Raw genomic sequence first — 15,617 nt, 5'->3', positions numbered from 1 at the left:
AATGTTTGGGCCTGTTAATGCCCGGGTACAGTAGGACTCTTGTGTTCTGTAAAACGGTTTACTTGTTTTTCTGTTCCCTCTTTTGAAATCTGCCTTTTTCTTCCTGTAGATCGACTAGAAGGTGATCGCTCTGAAGGTTCAGGCCAGGAAAACGAGGACGAGCAGTAGACCGGTGGCGTTTTATTTGAAAGAAAACACTATTTCTTTTTGCTGTATAGCACTTGAAAACCCGAGATTTGTACAAGTACAGTGTAGAATACTTCCTTTTGAAAATTAGTGTAATTTCTAGCTCCCCCTGTGTTTTTTTAAGAGACTTTCTTACTGATGTTTCTGTATGAGTTTAAACTACATCTGTGTGAATGCAAAGGCAAAGACGTCAGTATATATTAAGTGTGAGAATAATGGCGGCTGGTGTGCAAGGATGTTAAGTGCAATATTATTTTGTAAGGGGAGAGTGAGCTTTGATCAGTGTTAACGTGTGACATTTTGAATTTGTAGCACAAAGCTAAGAGATGTTGACGTGCTGCTCCGGCAGTAACCATGTAAACAAAGACTTTAAGTAAACCATACTTGGAGAATGCTTTAATTTTGTTGTTGGAGAAAAAAAAAGAAAACAAAGCTTGGTTGTTCTCCCCAAATGGTTATGTCAATAAATTAATCTTTTACAAAATTTGGAAGAAAATAAAGCTAAATGGCATCTCAAAGATGTCTGCATTCAGAGCTGGGCGACTGTGCAACTGGCCTCTTACCAACAAATGAATGAACTTAAATTCATTCCAGAAATAAACCGTCTGTACTCTGCACGCCGAGTCCTGCAGTGATTCAAAGACTGACAGGCTGCAAGTTGAACACAGGGACACGCAGAACAATATGGTTTAGCTGAACTACTCACACAAACAGGAAAAACAAGTTTGTTCAGAAAATTTTATGTAAAAAAAAAAACCCAAAAGAAATTTAATAGAATCTTAATACAAGTATTAATAGTTACTGTATAGTGAAAATCAAAAGGTTACATCACTTCTCAGGTGTATAGTTTTTCTTATAAAAATAGTACCGTTCAAACATAATATGAAAATACGAGGTAAGACTGAAGCACCGTAGTTGTGCTCTAATTATTACAAAAGTACTCTGAGTGTCATTTATAACTGATGGTGAAGGAGTAGAAACTGAGGTAAACACATGTACCACTCAGTATTTACTAAAAGACAGTGTTGTAGTTAAAAAAAACAATTTTGGTTTACTGATTGGACATTGATCACAATTTCTATTTAAGTTGACTTTCATTTACAGACATGCTTCTCACTGCTCATTACAGCACTGTGCACAATGACATCATTAATTTAACTATCCTGAAATATTGATAAAAGTCGGACGTCATGTACCCATGAATCCACTTTGTTTTTACCATATTTGGTCTTAACTACATCACTGCTTTGATATATAAAAACAGACAAAATAATAATAATAATAATAATAATAATCACCTTCTTCAACATGAAATGAGTCATAAAAATGAAGCAAATAACGTTTGAGAGTTATTTGTGAGATAGAAACTACGATGTATTAGTTTGTTTTTTTTGTACTGTCCTGCCATAATGAGGCACACCTTGAAAGTTCTGGAAAAATACAATTATAATAAAATATAATTGTAAACAACTTACTACAATAATCAGACCATGTAGGTTACAGTAGTTAAGGCTTTCCTATATGATGCATTGTTTCAAACAAAAGCTTGCAAAGACACTGACGTCGTGCACTTGGTCCAACACAGTGGAATGAATAATGTGCACTTCCTGTTTCTTAATAACTTCAAGTATGGAGTACCCAAGTGTGGAGATCAGACTTTGTAAACTGCACCATAGAGCATGACGAGTGGTCACAGTTCATATAAAAGTGTTTACGAGTTCCGGGTGTGAAGCGCCCGCAGTCCACAGATAAAACTGAGTGAGATCGTAAGCGAGCCAGCTGAGTTCAGGCTGGTTTTTCCTCCACATCCTGCTCTTCTTCATCTCTGTCATCTTTGACGATCCCTTCATCGATACTCTCCAGCCTCAGTCTCTGGCCGTCCAGGTATCTGGGTCTCGGCGGTGCTCTGGTTGTGAACAGTCCCCCCGGCAGAGCCAACCCGTCCCCAAACAGGGTGAGCTTGGCGTCGCTCTCGATAGCCTTTGCCAGGCAGGAGGCGAAGGTGTCGAGAGATTTGTGCACCTCTGCATGGACTTGGAGCGAGGATGTGTTGGTGTTTTCAGCTGCGGAGAAAAATGCAGTGTGACGTATTAGACAAAAGCTTCAGTGAACAGATCTCAAACCTCAAACCACATTTTCTCAAACCCTCTGAGTATTTAGTTTGTTTCCTTCTCTCTAATCTTGTGGGGAAATGACAGATACCTTTGGAATGCTCCACCTGGTCTTCAAAGGTGACTGAGCTCCTCCTCTTCCCGGACGGATTCCCGTGGATTTGTGGATGGGAGGAGCCGTCTGTGGAGAAGTTCTCCAGCAGCATCACGTCTGTGCCTGCGAGGGAAACATTAGAGACAAAAAGGCTGCGTAACCGAAAGCAGTTAATGTACAGACAACTGTACAAACACAAATGAGTTGGATAATCAGACGTTTCTTAGTGTTACACATGACCTTACTTGCCCTGCTGACACCATCCTGGACTGGAAATGTGAGTTGTGAAAAGAGGAATGTGAGGCCGACTGTAACAAAGCTGTTGGGAGTGTGACGCAGTGGTGCAGCCGCCAAACCTCAGGTTTACATGAGTGCAATCAATCACTTTAGCTCATTTTTTTATTTTCAAGTTAAATTCAACGGTTGAGTTTTAAAAAGCAGGATAATAAATGTGATATTATGGTTGGTAGTTGTTAGTTAACTTTTAGAGCAACGCAGTGAAACTATGATTAAATGTAACCCTGGACAACGGTAGGTTGTAATGCTTAAATGATTAGTCAACTAATCAATTAGTCTACTGACTCACAATTTTTAAGTCACTGGTCAATTATCAAGAACAATTTATCAAGAAATATGTCAAACACTCTTGTTCCAACTTCTTAAATATGAGGATTTGCTGCTTTTTTTCTGTTTTTATGTGTGAAAATTCATTATCTTTGGGTTTTGGACTGTTGGTCAAAACAAAACAAGCCATTTGAAGACCTTACCTTGGATCTGGGAAATTTCATTAAGTACATTTTTAATCAATTCATCAGAAATGTTACAGATTAGGTGATATGAAAGTACAAATTTTATGGTAAATATTTTTAAGCAAACCTTTCAAACACATTTTTCCAGTTTTTTATATTCTGTTTAGACTCTTTTTCTTTGCAACGTGTGCTAAAGCTTTTCTCTTATCTATGCGAGGTTAGCCAGCAAATGCCTACATATTATTTTATGAACAGTAAAAAAGTTAGTGAGCTGATTAGCTTGTTGAACATTTGTTTACTGTAGCTAATCTATAAAATTCAAACTAATTATTGCAAAAATTGTAATGAGTACATTTATCTTAGTTGGAAATTTAAAATTTGATGTTGATAATCAGATAAATTCAAATTGTTGTCCAGCCCTGATATCAGATAATGTTATATAACCATAAATTATATCATTTGTTATATCATATCACCACTTCTCAAAACACAGCTACAAAGTGCTTCACAGTTCATTCCCTCCGCTTCCTGTGTGCAACACTTGAGTTTTCAGGAGCGACTTAGAAGAAACTGAATTTGTAGGTCTGATTCTCGGGTCGGTCACTTACATGAGTCCTGAGTGAAACTGAAACCAGTATCTCCTGTGCTGCTCCCGGGGGCCAGCAGATGCCCTCCACCGGCCAGCATGGCTGTCAGGTGAGGCGACATACCCAAATCTGATGGAGCACAAACAAATGTTATGTGATCAGCGTCCCACACATGAAATCACATGAAATCCCACACGGTTCACGAGCCACTGCCGTTCTCCCACCTGTGATTCTGTTGGAGATGCTGAAGAGGCGGGACGTCCTCTGTCGCGTGGCGAACGACTCTCTGTAGTAGCGATCTCCGAAGCACATCCCCAGCAGCTCCTTCCTCACTGTCTTATTCCAAAGGCCGTAGATCAGCGGATGACACACAGCGCTGCAGAAGGACAGCCACGCCACCAGAGTCTCCAGCCCCTGAGAAACGCTCCCCTGTCCCCACAAGGCCTCCGTACACACCACCCCGACGTACGGCCCCCAGGTCACGAGGAAAGTCCCTATCACCACTAAGATGGTGACGAAGGCCTTGCACTGACTCCCTGCATACACAAGGCTCCGCCGGCTTCCATTAGAGGAAGTGGAGGTGCTTGAGTTCTTGCGTCCGTTCCTCTGTGCTCCAGCGGAGTCGTCCTGGGCCACAACAACGGTCCCACAGTGCACTTTCCGGGCTTTCATGCGGGCGACGCGGAAAATGACGCCGTAACAGGCCAGCATGATGAAGAGGGGGGGGAGCATGCACCAGGTAACCCAGAAGGCTGTGTAGCCCGGCTCCCTGTGCCAAGAGGCTACACAGGTCCACTTGAAACAGTCGAACTCAAAGGAGGACCAGCCGAACAGAGGAGGCAGACAGCCCACCAGGGAGTGCAACCACACGTAGGCGATGACCACGACCGCCCTGTTCCCTGTGATCTTCATGGGGTAGATCATCGGGTAAAGCACCGCGTAGTATCTGTTGGGACGAGAGGGGAACACAAGTGAAGAAACTGCAGTGAGGAAACTCAACACGCTCTCAGGGGAGTCTTCTGATCCAAGTAACACAGAAACTGTGCTGAGAAACTGAGTGAGTGATACAGAAGCTGCGGCCAAAGGCTGCTACTGTTTGTTTTTTTTTTCCCTCCCCAAAAAGCTGCAAACAGAACAGAAAGGCAGAGGCTTGGCAGGAGAACAAAAACATGCACTATCAAAAATCCCCAAAGGTGCTGAGAGTAATTAGGACCACAGTGAGAACAGCAAGGACTGAATCATACAGAGCAAACTTACAGTAGAGCTTAGCAGCTACATTTTACTGTCATTTATAATAATATAATAGTGATCACAATACACCTAAATTATTTAAATATCTACTCAAAGAATGAGAAAAGAAGACAATCTTACAGGCATTTGATGCTATCTTTGTCTTTTTTTAGTCCATCTTACTTGACAGTTTTAGAAACTCTGCACCAGACGCACATTTCAGTCCTGTTTCTTAAAACAAGTCTGCTTTATTTGTGTATCAGTTTCATATTTCTAAAAATAGGAATGAATGGAAATAATCCAAGTGCTGCATATGAATGGTGCATTCACATCAGTCAACATTTAAAGTTACATTGTGTAAGCCCTTCTAATGCTTGTCACTTGAGCTGGGAAAATCTCCAGAGAAATACCACCACTAAAGTGTGTGGTTAACCAATCTTATTTACAAAGCTACATACTGACCTCAAAGGGAAACAAATGAAAAACTACATTTCACAAGTTGCTGGACATGAAAGCATAGAAACAATGTTTATCCCTTATTAACTCTGAGACTGAACGAGGTGAAGACACATGTCAAATGTGCAGTTTTGTACTGTGACGTCATTGTTATTCTCCTGCTGAATCTGTTTTATTCAATTTTAGCTTATTTTTATCCTCCATTTTATTTTACTCTTCTAAACTGTTATTTATGAGTCTTTTCCTCTCGTCTTGTGTTTCTTTCATATCCAGTCTTAATACTCTGTATGTCTTGTGTAGAGATTTGTCAAGAATTGCATCATCGTTCCTTTTGCAACATCACTACATTAGGGAAGACCACAAATATATTTTGTTGTTTAGTTTCTAATTGTGATGAATATGAATCGGGCTCTTGCTGATTTCATACAGATGTTGTGTCCCAAAAAACAATGGGGAAGAAATTTTCAACACAACCTCAAAAATAAACTTAATACAAATTCAAGTCAATCTCCTTACTGCAGTAATTACTGTCACTTCTCATTCTCAAACTAACACAAGCCTGACTGAGTGCTCAACATTTGATCAAAAGCAACATCTGCGCTTTATGAATAAAGGACATGTTTTAAAACTGATTTAGTGAATAGTGTCCTCTCCTTCAATAATTAATGCTAAACGTATTACTTTAAATTCATACCTGAATAAGATATCCATTCCCCTCGTGTTGTCAAGGTAAAATGGGTAATAATTAATCATAGAATACCAACTATGGGGGCAAATATGTGAATGATGTACATCTAACTACCAGTATTTTTTCTTGTTATTATTTGTAGACTGTTTATGCTCCACTGACAGCAACTACTAAGATGCACAACCACAGCCTCTCTGGTGGTGGTTTAGAGGTGCTGGTAGGCGTATTTTTTTTCCTTTGGACAGAGCCAGGCTAGTTGTTTCCCACTGTGTCCAGTCTTTATGCTAAGCTAAGCTAACTGCCGCATGACGTCATCCTTATTGAACAAACAGATACAAGAGTGGGATCAATCGTCTCATCTAACTCTTGGCTAGAAAGTGAATATTCTACTTTAATATAAATATGGCAGTCAGGTTATTCTAGTGCATATGACTACAATCATTATCTGACACTAACCTGTCAATGGCGATAGCGCCGAGGGTGAGCATGCTAGCAGAGCTGATGAGCAGGTAGAGCAGGGCGGTGAGGTTGCACCACACCACCCCAAACACCCACTCTCTCTTTGCTGAGCTCACAGCCACAAACGGCAGCACCAGCATGGACAGCAGCAGGTTGGAAAGAGTCAGGCTGAACACAAACTTGTTGCTGGGGGTGAGCAGATAGGGCCTGCGATAGAGGGTCGCCACGATCAAGAAATTCCCCAGGCAGGCGAGGAGAGTGATGGTCACGATGGAGACTGACTCCAGGGCAGCCAGACCCTCACCATTCCCGACCCCGGTGCAGTTCCTACTGGTGTTCATGGTGAGAGACTGGGCCACCGGACAGGTGAAGGAATGGTAGGAGGCTGGTGCAGAGGAAGAGGACATGATTGGAAAGAATAATGGATGTACAAGTATATTACAAAGACGGCAATGCTAAAATCTTCTGACTGTTAAAGTAGTATAACGATGTGTTTGCATGTTTTAGCTCCATAACTGCAAACTGTCAATCTTAAACATTTTTGAATGAAACCTGGATAGTATTAGATTTTTTCCCGCTGTTTCAGGCAGCCATTGGTTTTGATCAATTTCCGTACAACATAATCAATTAACAGGCTTCTGAAACTTGTTTGTGTTGAGTAAACTATCACAATGGACATTAAGTCTGCATTATTGCCGCATGGTAGTGTAGTTAAGGGATAGAACTAATGTTTTGTTTAATATCGATTAACCTATCCATTACTTTTTAATTGTTTAGTCTATTAAATGTCACACAATTTTGGGAAAAATTTTTTCCCAGAGCCTAAAGTGACTTCTACTAACTGCTTGTTTTGTTTGACCAAGAGTTAAAACTCTAAATATATTTAAGAAACATATAACAAAGACAAAGGTAGCAAATCCTGATATTTGCAAAGCTCAAACCAGAGAAAATACACAAAATTGTTGGCATTTCTTGTTGATAGACTAATCAATGCAGTTTAAACACAGATTGATTTGAGAAGTGTGCACTCCATCACCTCATAACAATAATGTCACTTTGACGAACATTAATGCAGACTTAATGTTAACAGTGATGGATTACACAAGTCGAGTTTCAAAAGCCTACTGATTGATTTTCATAGTGTATGAAAATAAATGGAAATCAATGGCTGCTAAAAATGGTTTGCAGGCTCATGAGTTGAGATGTATGGCATAAATTCAATTTATAAATGGATTAAACATGTAAAACCATTGATACAATCCTGAGGCATGTTTACAGATGATCTCCAGACAGGAGCTTGATGATCACACTACGTGGGTACGTTTCCAAGAGAAATATTGTACATTTTACTCCACTGTAGTTGTATTTACTAGTTTCTTTGCTGATTAAGATTTTATACACAAACCATTATAAACTACGGCCCATTAACATAGATTTAACTACCCAATAGGACGTAATGTAGCTCCATGTCAACCAGCTACAACATTAAAAATGAAACTTATACGTTTATGCATCAGCAATAACAATCTAATGATGTAACATATAATAATATTACAAATGGCAGCAGCCGATAATAATTCCGTATTTTTACTTAAGTATAATTCTGAATGCAGGATTCTTACTAGTAATGGAATATGTTTACATGGATCTGAATACTTCTACAACTGTCTTTAAATAATGTACCGTACTTTTGATGTTAAGTACAGGACGCGGTCATGTAATTAAGTTGAGTTTACAAGCTTCAACGCTAACGTTACACATAACTCAACAGCCTAGAGGATAAAATCCTCACAAATAAATCGCCTGTGTTGAGAATTAAAGTTTTAGCTGCGCAAAGTGACAGAAAGCTGTCTCTATTTTAAGTTACACCAACGGCCATATCTACTTCATACCAACGGTCGTATCTACTTTTACACCAACGGCCGTCTAACGTTAGTTAACGTTAGCTCTGTTTATCAACATTATTTTGCCTTGTCTCACCATAGCGTTACTTGGCTATAGTGAATTTTAGGAAGGTGTGGAAAATGGAAACGAAAGTGAAGTTCAAGCCACGGTGTCTAGAGACATATTATCTTTCTGCACAGCTCTATACTTATAATGTAAGCTTTATAAAAGGTGAATACGGTGCAGCGCTGTGACCACTAGTCCCACAGTTGGCTAGCGGTAACGCTAGCTAAAACAACTAGCCACCGTTAGTTAGCCTAACTTAGTTGAGCAACTTTCTCCCATTGTCCCCCTGAAACACACATCCCTCTCTACCTGATTTGGTTCGACGCTGTGGCTCCACATTTTCTCCCCCAACAGTTGCAGACTGTCCATCCTACTTGTTTGTTTCCACACTGTAAGCCAGTCCCCGAGAGCCGAGTGTGAGAAATCTCTGAAAGCCCCTCGACATCTTTAAGTTTGTCTGTCCTCAGGCGAATCGCAAACGGCCAGCTGCGGCTGCAATGGCGTCCTCCTCCCACCTCCGCTTTAACTCCCTCTCTCTCTCTCTCCCTCTCCTAGCAGACTCCTTCAGTGTGTGGGTGGTCGCCAGTGAGGATTGCCTTGTTTTGTTTTGGTGTCGCCATTGTTGCAGCCAGCGTGTTTTCTTTGTGGTTAACTTGTGTAGATGATTGTGGGTTTGCATGTAAGTTAAGCGCTTTTTACTCACTATTACTTTACTCACTACATGTGCTGAAAAGGCATAAACGTACATTATTGTTCAGTTTCGGTTGCAACATGTTGTGCATTATAGTACAAAAACTGTGTCAGTATATGTATGTGTAGCTCTTTAATAACAGGATGGTGGACTTAATGAATGAAATAGTGCGTCGCATCATGTTTATCCATCTGGACCACCCAGGTAGATCTAAAGCTTCCCGCACAAATACGTCACCTTCTGACAGCCAATCAGAGAGCTGGACCGACTGTGACCAGTTGATGGCGCACTTTGCCTAAAATTAGTATATAAAAACTGAACCAGTTTGTATCTATCCTCATGTTAATAACAGAGTTAGGCAGGGTGGGATATTATTTGAATTCTTATTCACCTAAAATGTAGATGACTTGAGTCAATATTGAATTCTTATAGTCTCACTAATGCCTAGAATTATATTTTGTATGCATATAATTTGGTTATATTTTGTCTGCAAAGTGCTGGTCCTCAGCACTTGTTTAGTAGAATTAATGTAACATCAAATAGAGTAAAGGAGTTGTAATTCATTGTAAAGAATACTTTACATACTTTTTTTATGATTCAACTTACTTGTAGAAGCTTTTAAAGTAAGCAGAGAGGTCTTACTTGATGTATTCATCAAAAGTTTATAGATTTCATAGATTTTTGATTGATGTGGGAATACTGTTGCTCAGGTCAACACATTTCAACTGATGTCAAGGTCTGCCTCCTCAAGGATTACTGTGTAACAGCTGGCTAGGTTCATGTTAAATTCTGCTAAATGGGACCAGTACCATCTGCTGTCAAATCAATGTACCTGCAAGGGGAAGAAAAAAATAAATTTTTTGGGAATCCTCAGAGGAATGATCCCTGAGGTGATAACTCTGCTATCCTGGCTGCCTGGTATTGCCCCACCCATTACTTCCTACCGAAAACAATTTCCTGCATTTATACATCTCGTGCACTGATTGTGTGAGGCATCTTCTGAGGTTTTTAAGGAGGATGTGAAGTGCTATAATATTGGTGCAGAGGAGTAAAGGATGGAGCATATTTTGGATGGAGAATTTTTTGGGGTAGAAATACTAAACCAGTATATGGTTTTAATTTGGGTCAATCAGGCTCACTAACCAGCCTCACATATCTGTCACTCAAGAACCAGACAAAAATGCTCATGGTAGCTGCAAAATCAAATGAAAGCCTCAGTGCAGACAGGTTGGTCACATTTGGGCAAAAAACAGCAAAATACTCCTGAGGTGGTGAAACTGGGTGAGTTGACCAAGACAAGGAACATTCATTTGTTTTAGTGCACACTGTTGGCGTCAATTATCTGGAGAACATCACCATCGTGTGGCCTTTTGGTGTTAGTAAAACCACTGGAAACTCTTCCCCTCATGTTATGAACCCTCCTTAAAATTATCTCAAAGTAATTGGTAATATGCTAATTGTCACATCTGTATCAGCAGCTAGATTTAGTTTTGTGATTGTAATGTTTCTTATTTGTTTTATTCAAATATATCAGCAGGAAGAAATGAGTGTTTACTGGTGATGACAGAAAGGATGAAAGCAGGAATCAGGTAGGAAAGGATGGACCAAAGACTTAAAGAGGAGGGACAACACAGCAGCTTCTGTTGAAATGTGCTTTATTTTCTTGTCGTTTGGGGTCCATGTGTGTAAAAAGTGTGTGCGGTATGTGATGTGGCCTAATAATAAGAATAATTGCAAATCAACCATTGTTTTCATTTTAATGTAATTTTAAAATTTCCTCTGACCTTACTGAAATTAAATGTAATTCTTTATCTCACAGGTCCCTTAATTTTATACTAGAGTAATTTGCAGGTATTTAACAGCTAAATTTACAGAAAGGGTTGTACAATTTGGTAAGTACCCACACTCACTATATTTGTGTTCATATGTAAATGTTGAATCTTAATAGATTAGACTCTTTACAATTCTTTAACTGACAGAAAATGTTCTGTTTTCAGTGTATAGTTTGTAAAATAACATATCTTAAGTTTTCCACATAAGGTTACACACATAAGGCTTTGGCATTTTATCTGGCTGCACAATCGCCATGACGAGGACCGGGCTGTAGGCTGTTACGTTCATGAGAGATGTCTGTACTTTATGCAGCCTAACCTTTTTCAGTGGTGGAAGAAGTACTAAGATCATTTACTGTAAAAGTAGCAGCTTCACTATAAAAATTACTTAACTACAAGTGAAAGTCTTGCATCCAGATTTTTACTTAAGTAAAATTGCAGAAGTATTATCAGTAAATATATTTTAAGTAAATTGTTAGGCGGAGTGGACCTTGTCAGTGTTAAATTATTATTATGGAATCATTATTGTATGTATTAATGTAAGCAGTACAATAATGTTGTAACTGGTTGATGTGGAGCAAATTTTTTTTAAATAGTTTTATATATTTTTGGGTAGTCTCATTTATTGCAAGGTATCAACAAACTGCTGGAGCTGATTAACCCAAAGTGAAGAAGTTGTCTGGAGACCAGGATGTCTTACGCAGGAACATTTATTGAAGCTCGATCAAGGAGAAAAGAGTTACAGTACAAGTGAAACACTGTGCAATGCCATTCAGTTCTACTTCTAAAAGTATTTAAACCCCTCACCAAATCCTTATCCTTACTACCTCCAAATAAGGTTATTCTTCCCCTTCTTCTTCCCCTATTGGTTATTGAACTATACACAAGACACTATACTATGACAAGTCTGGCCGTCTGCACAGAGCACAGCATACATCCACCTGACTTTGGTTCCCACAGGAGACAACCATCCTTATCAAGACAGCTGGATGTCACAAATATTTCCCCCACAGTTCCCCCCTTTTTGACTGTCAGGTCAACCTTAATTACCATTACCTTCAAATCAATTAAGGAACACCTTCAGAATTAAAGTCACACACACTTACAATAATAATAATCACTCAACAAAACAAGTAAATTTGTGAATCACCATCAGTAATCAAAAATAATTAATGTTCAATAATGATAGTGTGAAAGAAAATATGTTACAAATGTCTTCAAACTAAAGAGTCAATGTTTGTTATCAACTGAATGTGATGTAATGTCATTGTTTGGGGATACATGTTGGTGAAGAAATCCTACTCCTAGGCTAGTTGAACTCTTGAACCTGTTTCTATCTGAGGATTGCTTACTGACCTCTGGGGTTAGCTAGAGATATCTTTGTCTTAAGCCTACTGTTTTAGAGACCATATTTGTTTGTAAGAAGGTGTAACGGTTTGTGGAAGTGTCCATTTAGGGACCAGACTGTTTTTAGCTTTGCTTCTGAAGAGGTATAAAGCTGTCTAGTTTGGGTTCACAATCTTTAGAGAAAGGGCTGGCTTTAGGGAAAGGGCCAGCTGAACAACATGCTTTCTCTCCAAAAATACAAAATGATTGTATTTTTGTTTGTGTTTGGATATTTGTATAATTGTTACTGATGATGTGATGGACTGTACAGTGTCTACAACTGCTTCAACAAGTAACAATGTTTAATGCTTTCTTTATGTCTCCATGTGCCTCTTTCTCAAGAAAATTTCCACAACAGCAGACATCAACGTCAAACAAATACCAATTAAAACTAACATAATTTTCACCTTCTATAATAATTAATAACAAGTAAACATACAAATACATCAGGATCATCAACAATGATTTTAAACAGTTAACATATAAGTCATCAAGTAAAAATATCAAAACTTCAATATAAACCTAATGTAATATTAATAGAAACAAGAAAATAGAAACTAACTAATAAAAACTAACTCAGACAATCTAAAATGATTTTCTCTAAGTCCAATAGATAACATTTCAAGCAGATCTGAATTACATATTATCTGATAATAATAACTAATAATAGTTTTTAGATATTAGCATAAAACACTACCTACTAATTAAAACACTTAAACTGGCATCTTAAGGCCTATAATCAATGTTAAGAATACATGGTGAGGACAGCAAATTTCAGTAAAGACCTGAAAACACATTAAAAATAAAACAGCTTAATGCCTGATCCAAATCAAAACACTCAATCACAGTGTTCTCATTATGTTATGTTATCCAAAGTAAGCAAAAAGTAATCAATATATTTACACACTAACATCATAATCAACACAGTGAAGAGTCTTCAACCCATGTACTTTGTGCACAGTGGAGGGTCACCACCATGGAGAGGTTACTAGCACATGCGATGCATGGTGGTATGTAATCCATCACTTGAATATCTTGTAGTTGAATATCCTGTGATTGGGAATAAAGTCTCTTATTTTGCCCTATCATCAGAACAGGATTGTCAAACACATTTATCTTCATTAAACCGATAACCTGGTGGAATCGACTCAAAATCGTGGTAGTCATAATACATCATCATTGTATCATTACCTGCATTACTTACCATCCTCTGAGGTGCTTCAATAGCAGCTTTCATGACTCTACGAATAATCAGTTTGACTACTGCTACCAAACAAGAACACAGGAGAATTAGGAGGAAAACAGACACTATAAGAGTAATCAAGAATTTAACTAAGCCAGATCCCCATGATCCAAACATACTTGAGAAATCCCCAAAGGAAAATCCATGATTAATATGTAGCTCCTTGACACCTCTTGCTGTGTCATGTACCATGTCCATAACAGGGGATCAAGTGCCATTTGATTCTGTAAAACTACAGTTTTAATCTCCTGCACCGCCTTATGCTCAGCTAACATGGCTTTACTTGAAGAGTCAAGGTGTTTCTCTAACACCTTTGATAATGATAAGAGTTACTGTTGGGAGACATATACACCATACCATGACAGAAAGACACTAGCTACCTCTTGTACTGGTGCAATCTCTCTTCTGTGTCTATTTAATGGAGGATACAACACAGTTATTTCTACAGCCTAGTCTTTCCCTACTCCTTGGAAACATAAGGAAACATTTCTTAATAGTGCAGTGATATAAAGGGTAAATAATCTGAACAGTCACGTAGGGGCGTTTGTTCACCTTGTAGTGCTATATAACTATGCACCCTTACTTTAACTTACTCTACAGACTTAGCACCAAACCATGATTGAATATACCCCATAGCTTCAGCCAGTAAATAGGGGTATAAGGTTGGGGTGTGCATACATGGTCATTAGAGAATTTTGAACAATTGGTTTGGGCCAGAGCTACCTGGATCATAAATGATATGTAAATGGGAAATGTAATTAAATCTAATTGGATCAGAGTTTAGTTCAGAAGTCACTTGATCTGGAACATATGGCAAAGAGCATCCCCTGGGTGGATTCTCTGGATCACCTGGATTACCCTGTCAGCTCACTGAGCAGGAAGAATCCTTTTGTTTGTCCTTGCTTCTCCCTTCTTCGTGAACGGATGGTGAAGCCAGTCTGCACCTTGACGCCTGGACTCATTCTTCTGGTTGTCAGCAGCACCTGGAATGGACCTTTCCACCTGGGAGACAAAGACACTTTGTCCAGAGATTTGATTAGTACAAAATCACCCACTTGAAATGGATGGATAGGCTCTCCTGATGATTTTTGGAGTCTACTTGACACCTGTAACCTTTCTCAAGGTTTCTGATAGTTTCTTAACATACTCTGTCATATACTCATCCACATTTTCACATGAAACAGGATCAGACCCAGTAGTGTGAGCAGCACATTTGACAACTGCAAGTTGAGACGGGAGCAAAATGGCCTCTAACAAATCTGCTACTAAAATATGATGATGAATTGGCTTCCCAGAGGATGTCAAATATCCTCTCATCTTCCCCAACTGTCCAAAGTCATGGTCCACACCAAAAGCATACTGAGAAGCAGCATCCTGCAGATCCTGCAGACCCAAGGATGGGGCTGTTGTGAGTGCAGTTTTCAGATCCTGGAGGGCTTTGTGTATATTCTCAGTCCATTGCACAGTAGGAGAAGCTCATTGCACCGCCGTGGCTGCACGTGAAACAGAATCCATAGCAGCATAGTCAAAGATCCAGTGCTGGCAATGATTTGCCATCCCAAGGAATGACAGCATCTCCTTTTTGGTCTTAGGAGGAGGCATGTTGGTTAGAAGTTTCACCCTCTCTTGGGATGGGAGGAGCTGTCCATCATTCAGATGTGGCCCAAGTATGTCACCTCAGGCAGACAAAATTGCAGCTTAGCCAAAGAAGCTCTGTGACCGCACTCAGCTAGTCTTTGCAGGAGCAAAATAGAGTCAGAACAACAAGCTTCCTTTGATGGCAAAGTTATCAACAAGTCATCAGCATATTGGGTGGAGGGATTGAAGCTCAATTAAGGAGAACAGAGTTACAGTACAAGTGAAACACTGCAATGCCACTCAAATGTGCCATCTACTTCCGGTCAAGAGTATTTAAACCATCCACCAAATCCTTACCCTCACTACCTCCAAATAAG

At 39.3% G+C, this 15,617-nt stretch overlaps 2 protein-coding genes across 6 annotated transcripts in view; one reads left to right on the top strand and one right to left on the bottom strand.

Annotated features, from left to right (window-relative positions):
- dcaf6 (ddb1 and cul4 associated factor 6) overlaps nucleotides 1-569 on the top strand; it is a 32,852-nt gene extending 32,283 nt beyond the window's left edge. For all 4 annotated transcript variants that reach the window (XM_042426092.1, XM_042426091.1, XM_042426094.1 and 1 more), the window contains one exon: nucleotides 110-569. In XM_042426092.1, the coding sequence (XP_042282026.1) occupies nucleotides 110-168 (59 nt within the window). In that variant the 3' untranslated portion in view covers nucleotides 169-569. The remainder of the gene's footprint in view (nucleotides 1-109) is intronic.
- gpr161a (G protein-coupled receptor 161a) lies at nucleotides 561-9,418 on the bottom strand. 2 transcript variants are annotated; one of them, XM_042426097.1, is made up of 6 exons: nucleotides 8,820-9,418; nucleotides 6,558-6,945; nucleotides 3,952-4,673; nucleotides 3,749-3,856; nucleotides 2,389-2,514; nucleotides 561-2,249 (listed from the first exon to the last, which is right to left on the bottom strand). In XM_042426097.1, the coding sequence occupies exons 2-6, from the start codon at nucleotides 6,899-6,901 to the stop codon at nucleotides 1,972-1,974; spliced, it is 1,578 nt and encodes a 525-aa protein (XP_042282031.1). In that variant the 5' UTR covers nucleotides 6,902-6,945; nucleotides 8,820-9,418; the 3' UTR covers nucleotides 561-1,971. The 2 variants fall into 2 exon arrangements, with proteins under 2 accessions (XP_042282031.1, XP_042282032.1); XM_042426098.1 differs by lacking the exon at nucleotides 8,820-9,418 and adding an exon at nucleotides 8,541-8,775.
- Nucleotides 9,419-15,617: the final 6,199 nt, after the last annotated feature.

The sequence above is a fragment of the Thunnus maccoyii genome, chromosome 11 (assembly GCF_910596095.1).
Source record: "Thunnus maccoyii chromosome 11, fThuMac1.1, whole genome shotgun sequence".
Taxonomy (NCBI): domain Eukaryota; kingdom Metazoa; phylum Chordata; class Actinopteri; order Scombriformes; family Scombridae; genus Thunnus; species Thunnus maccoyii.
Note: the sequence above shows the minus strand (reverse complement) of the source record. Positions and strands in the feature narration are given on the sequence as shown.

Bases quoted from the DNA above. Each gene is read 5' to 3' on its own strand.
- gpr161a (XM_042426097.1), bottom strand. From the start codon at position 6,901: ATGAACACCAGTAGGAACTGCACCGGGGTCGGGAATGGTGAGGGTCTG. The intron at 4,674-6,557 runs GTTAGTGTCAGA...TCGTCCCAACAG, and splicing joins GGCGCTATCGCCATTGACAG to ATACTACGCGGTGCTTTACC. The intron at 3,857-3,951 runs GTGGGAGAACGG...GTGCTCCATCAG, and splicing joins CATCTCCAACAGAATCACAG to ATTTGGGTATGTCGCCTCAC.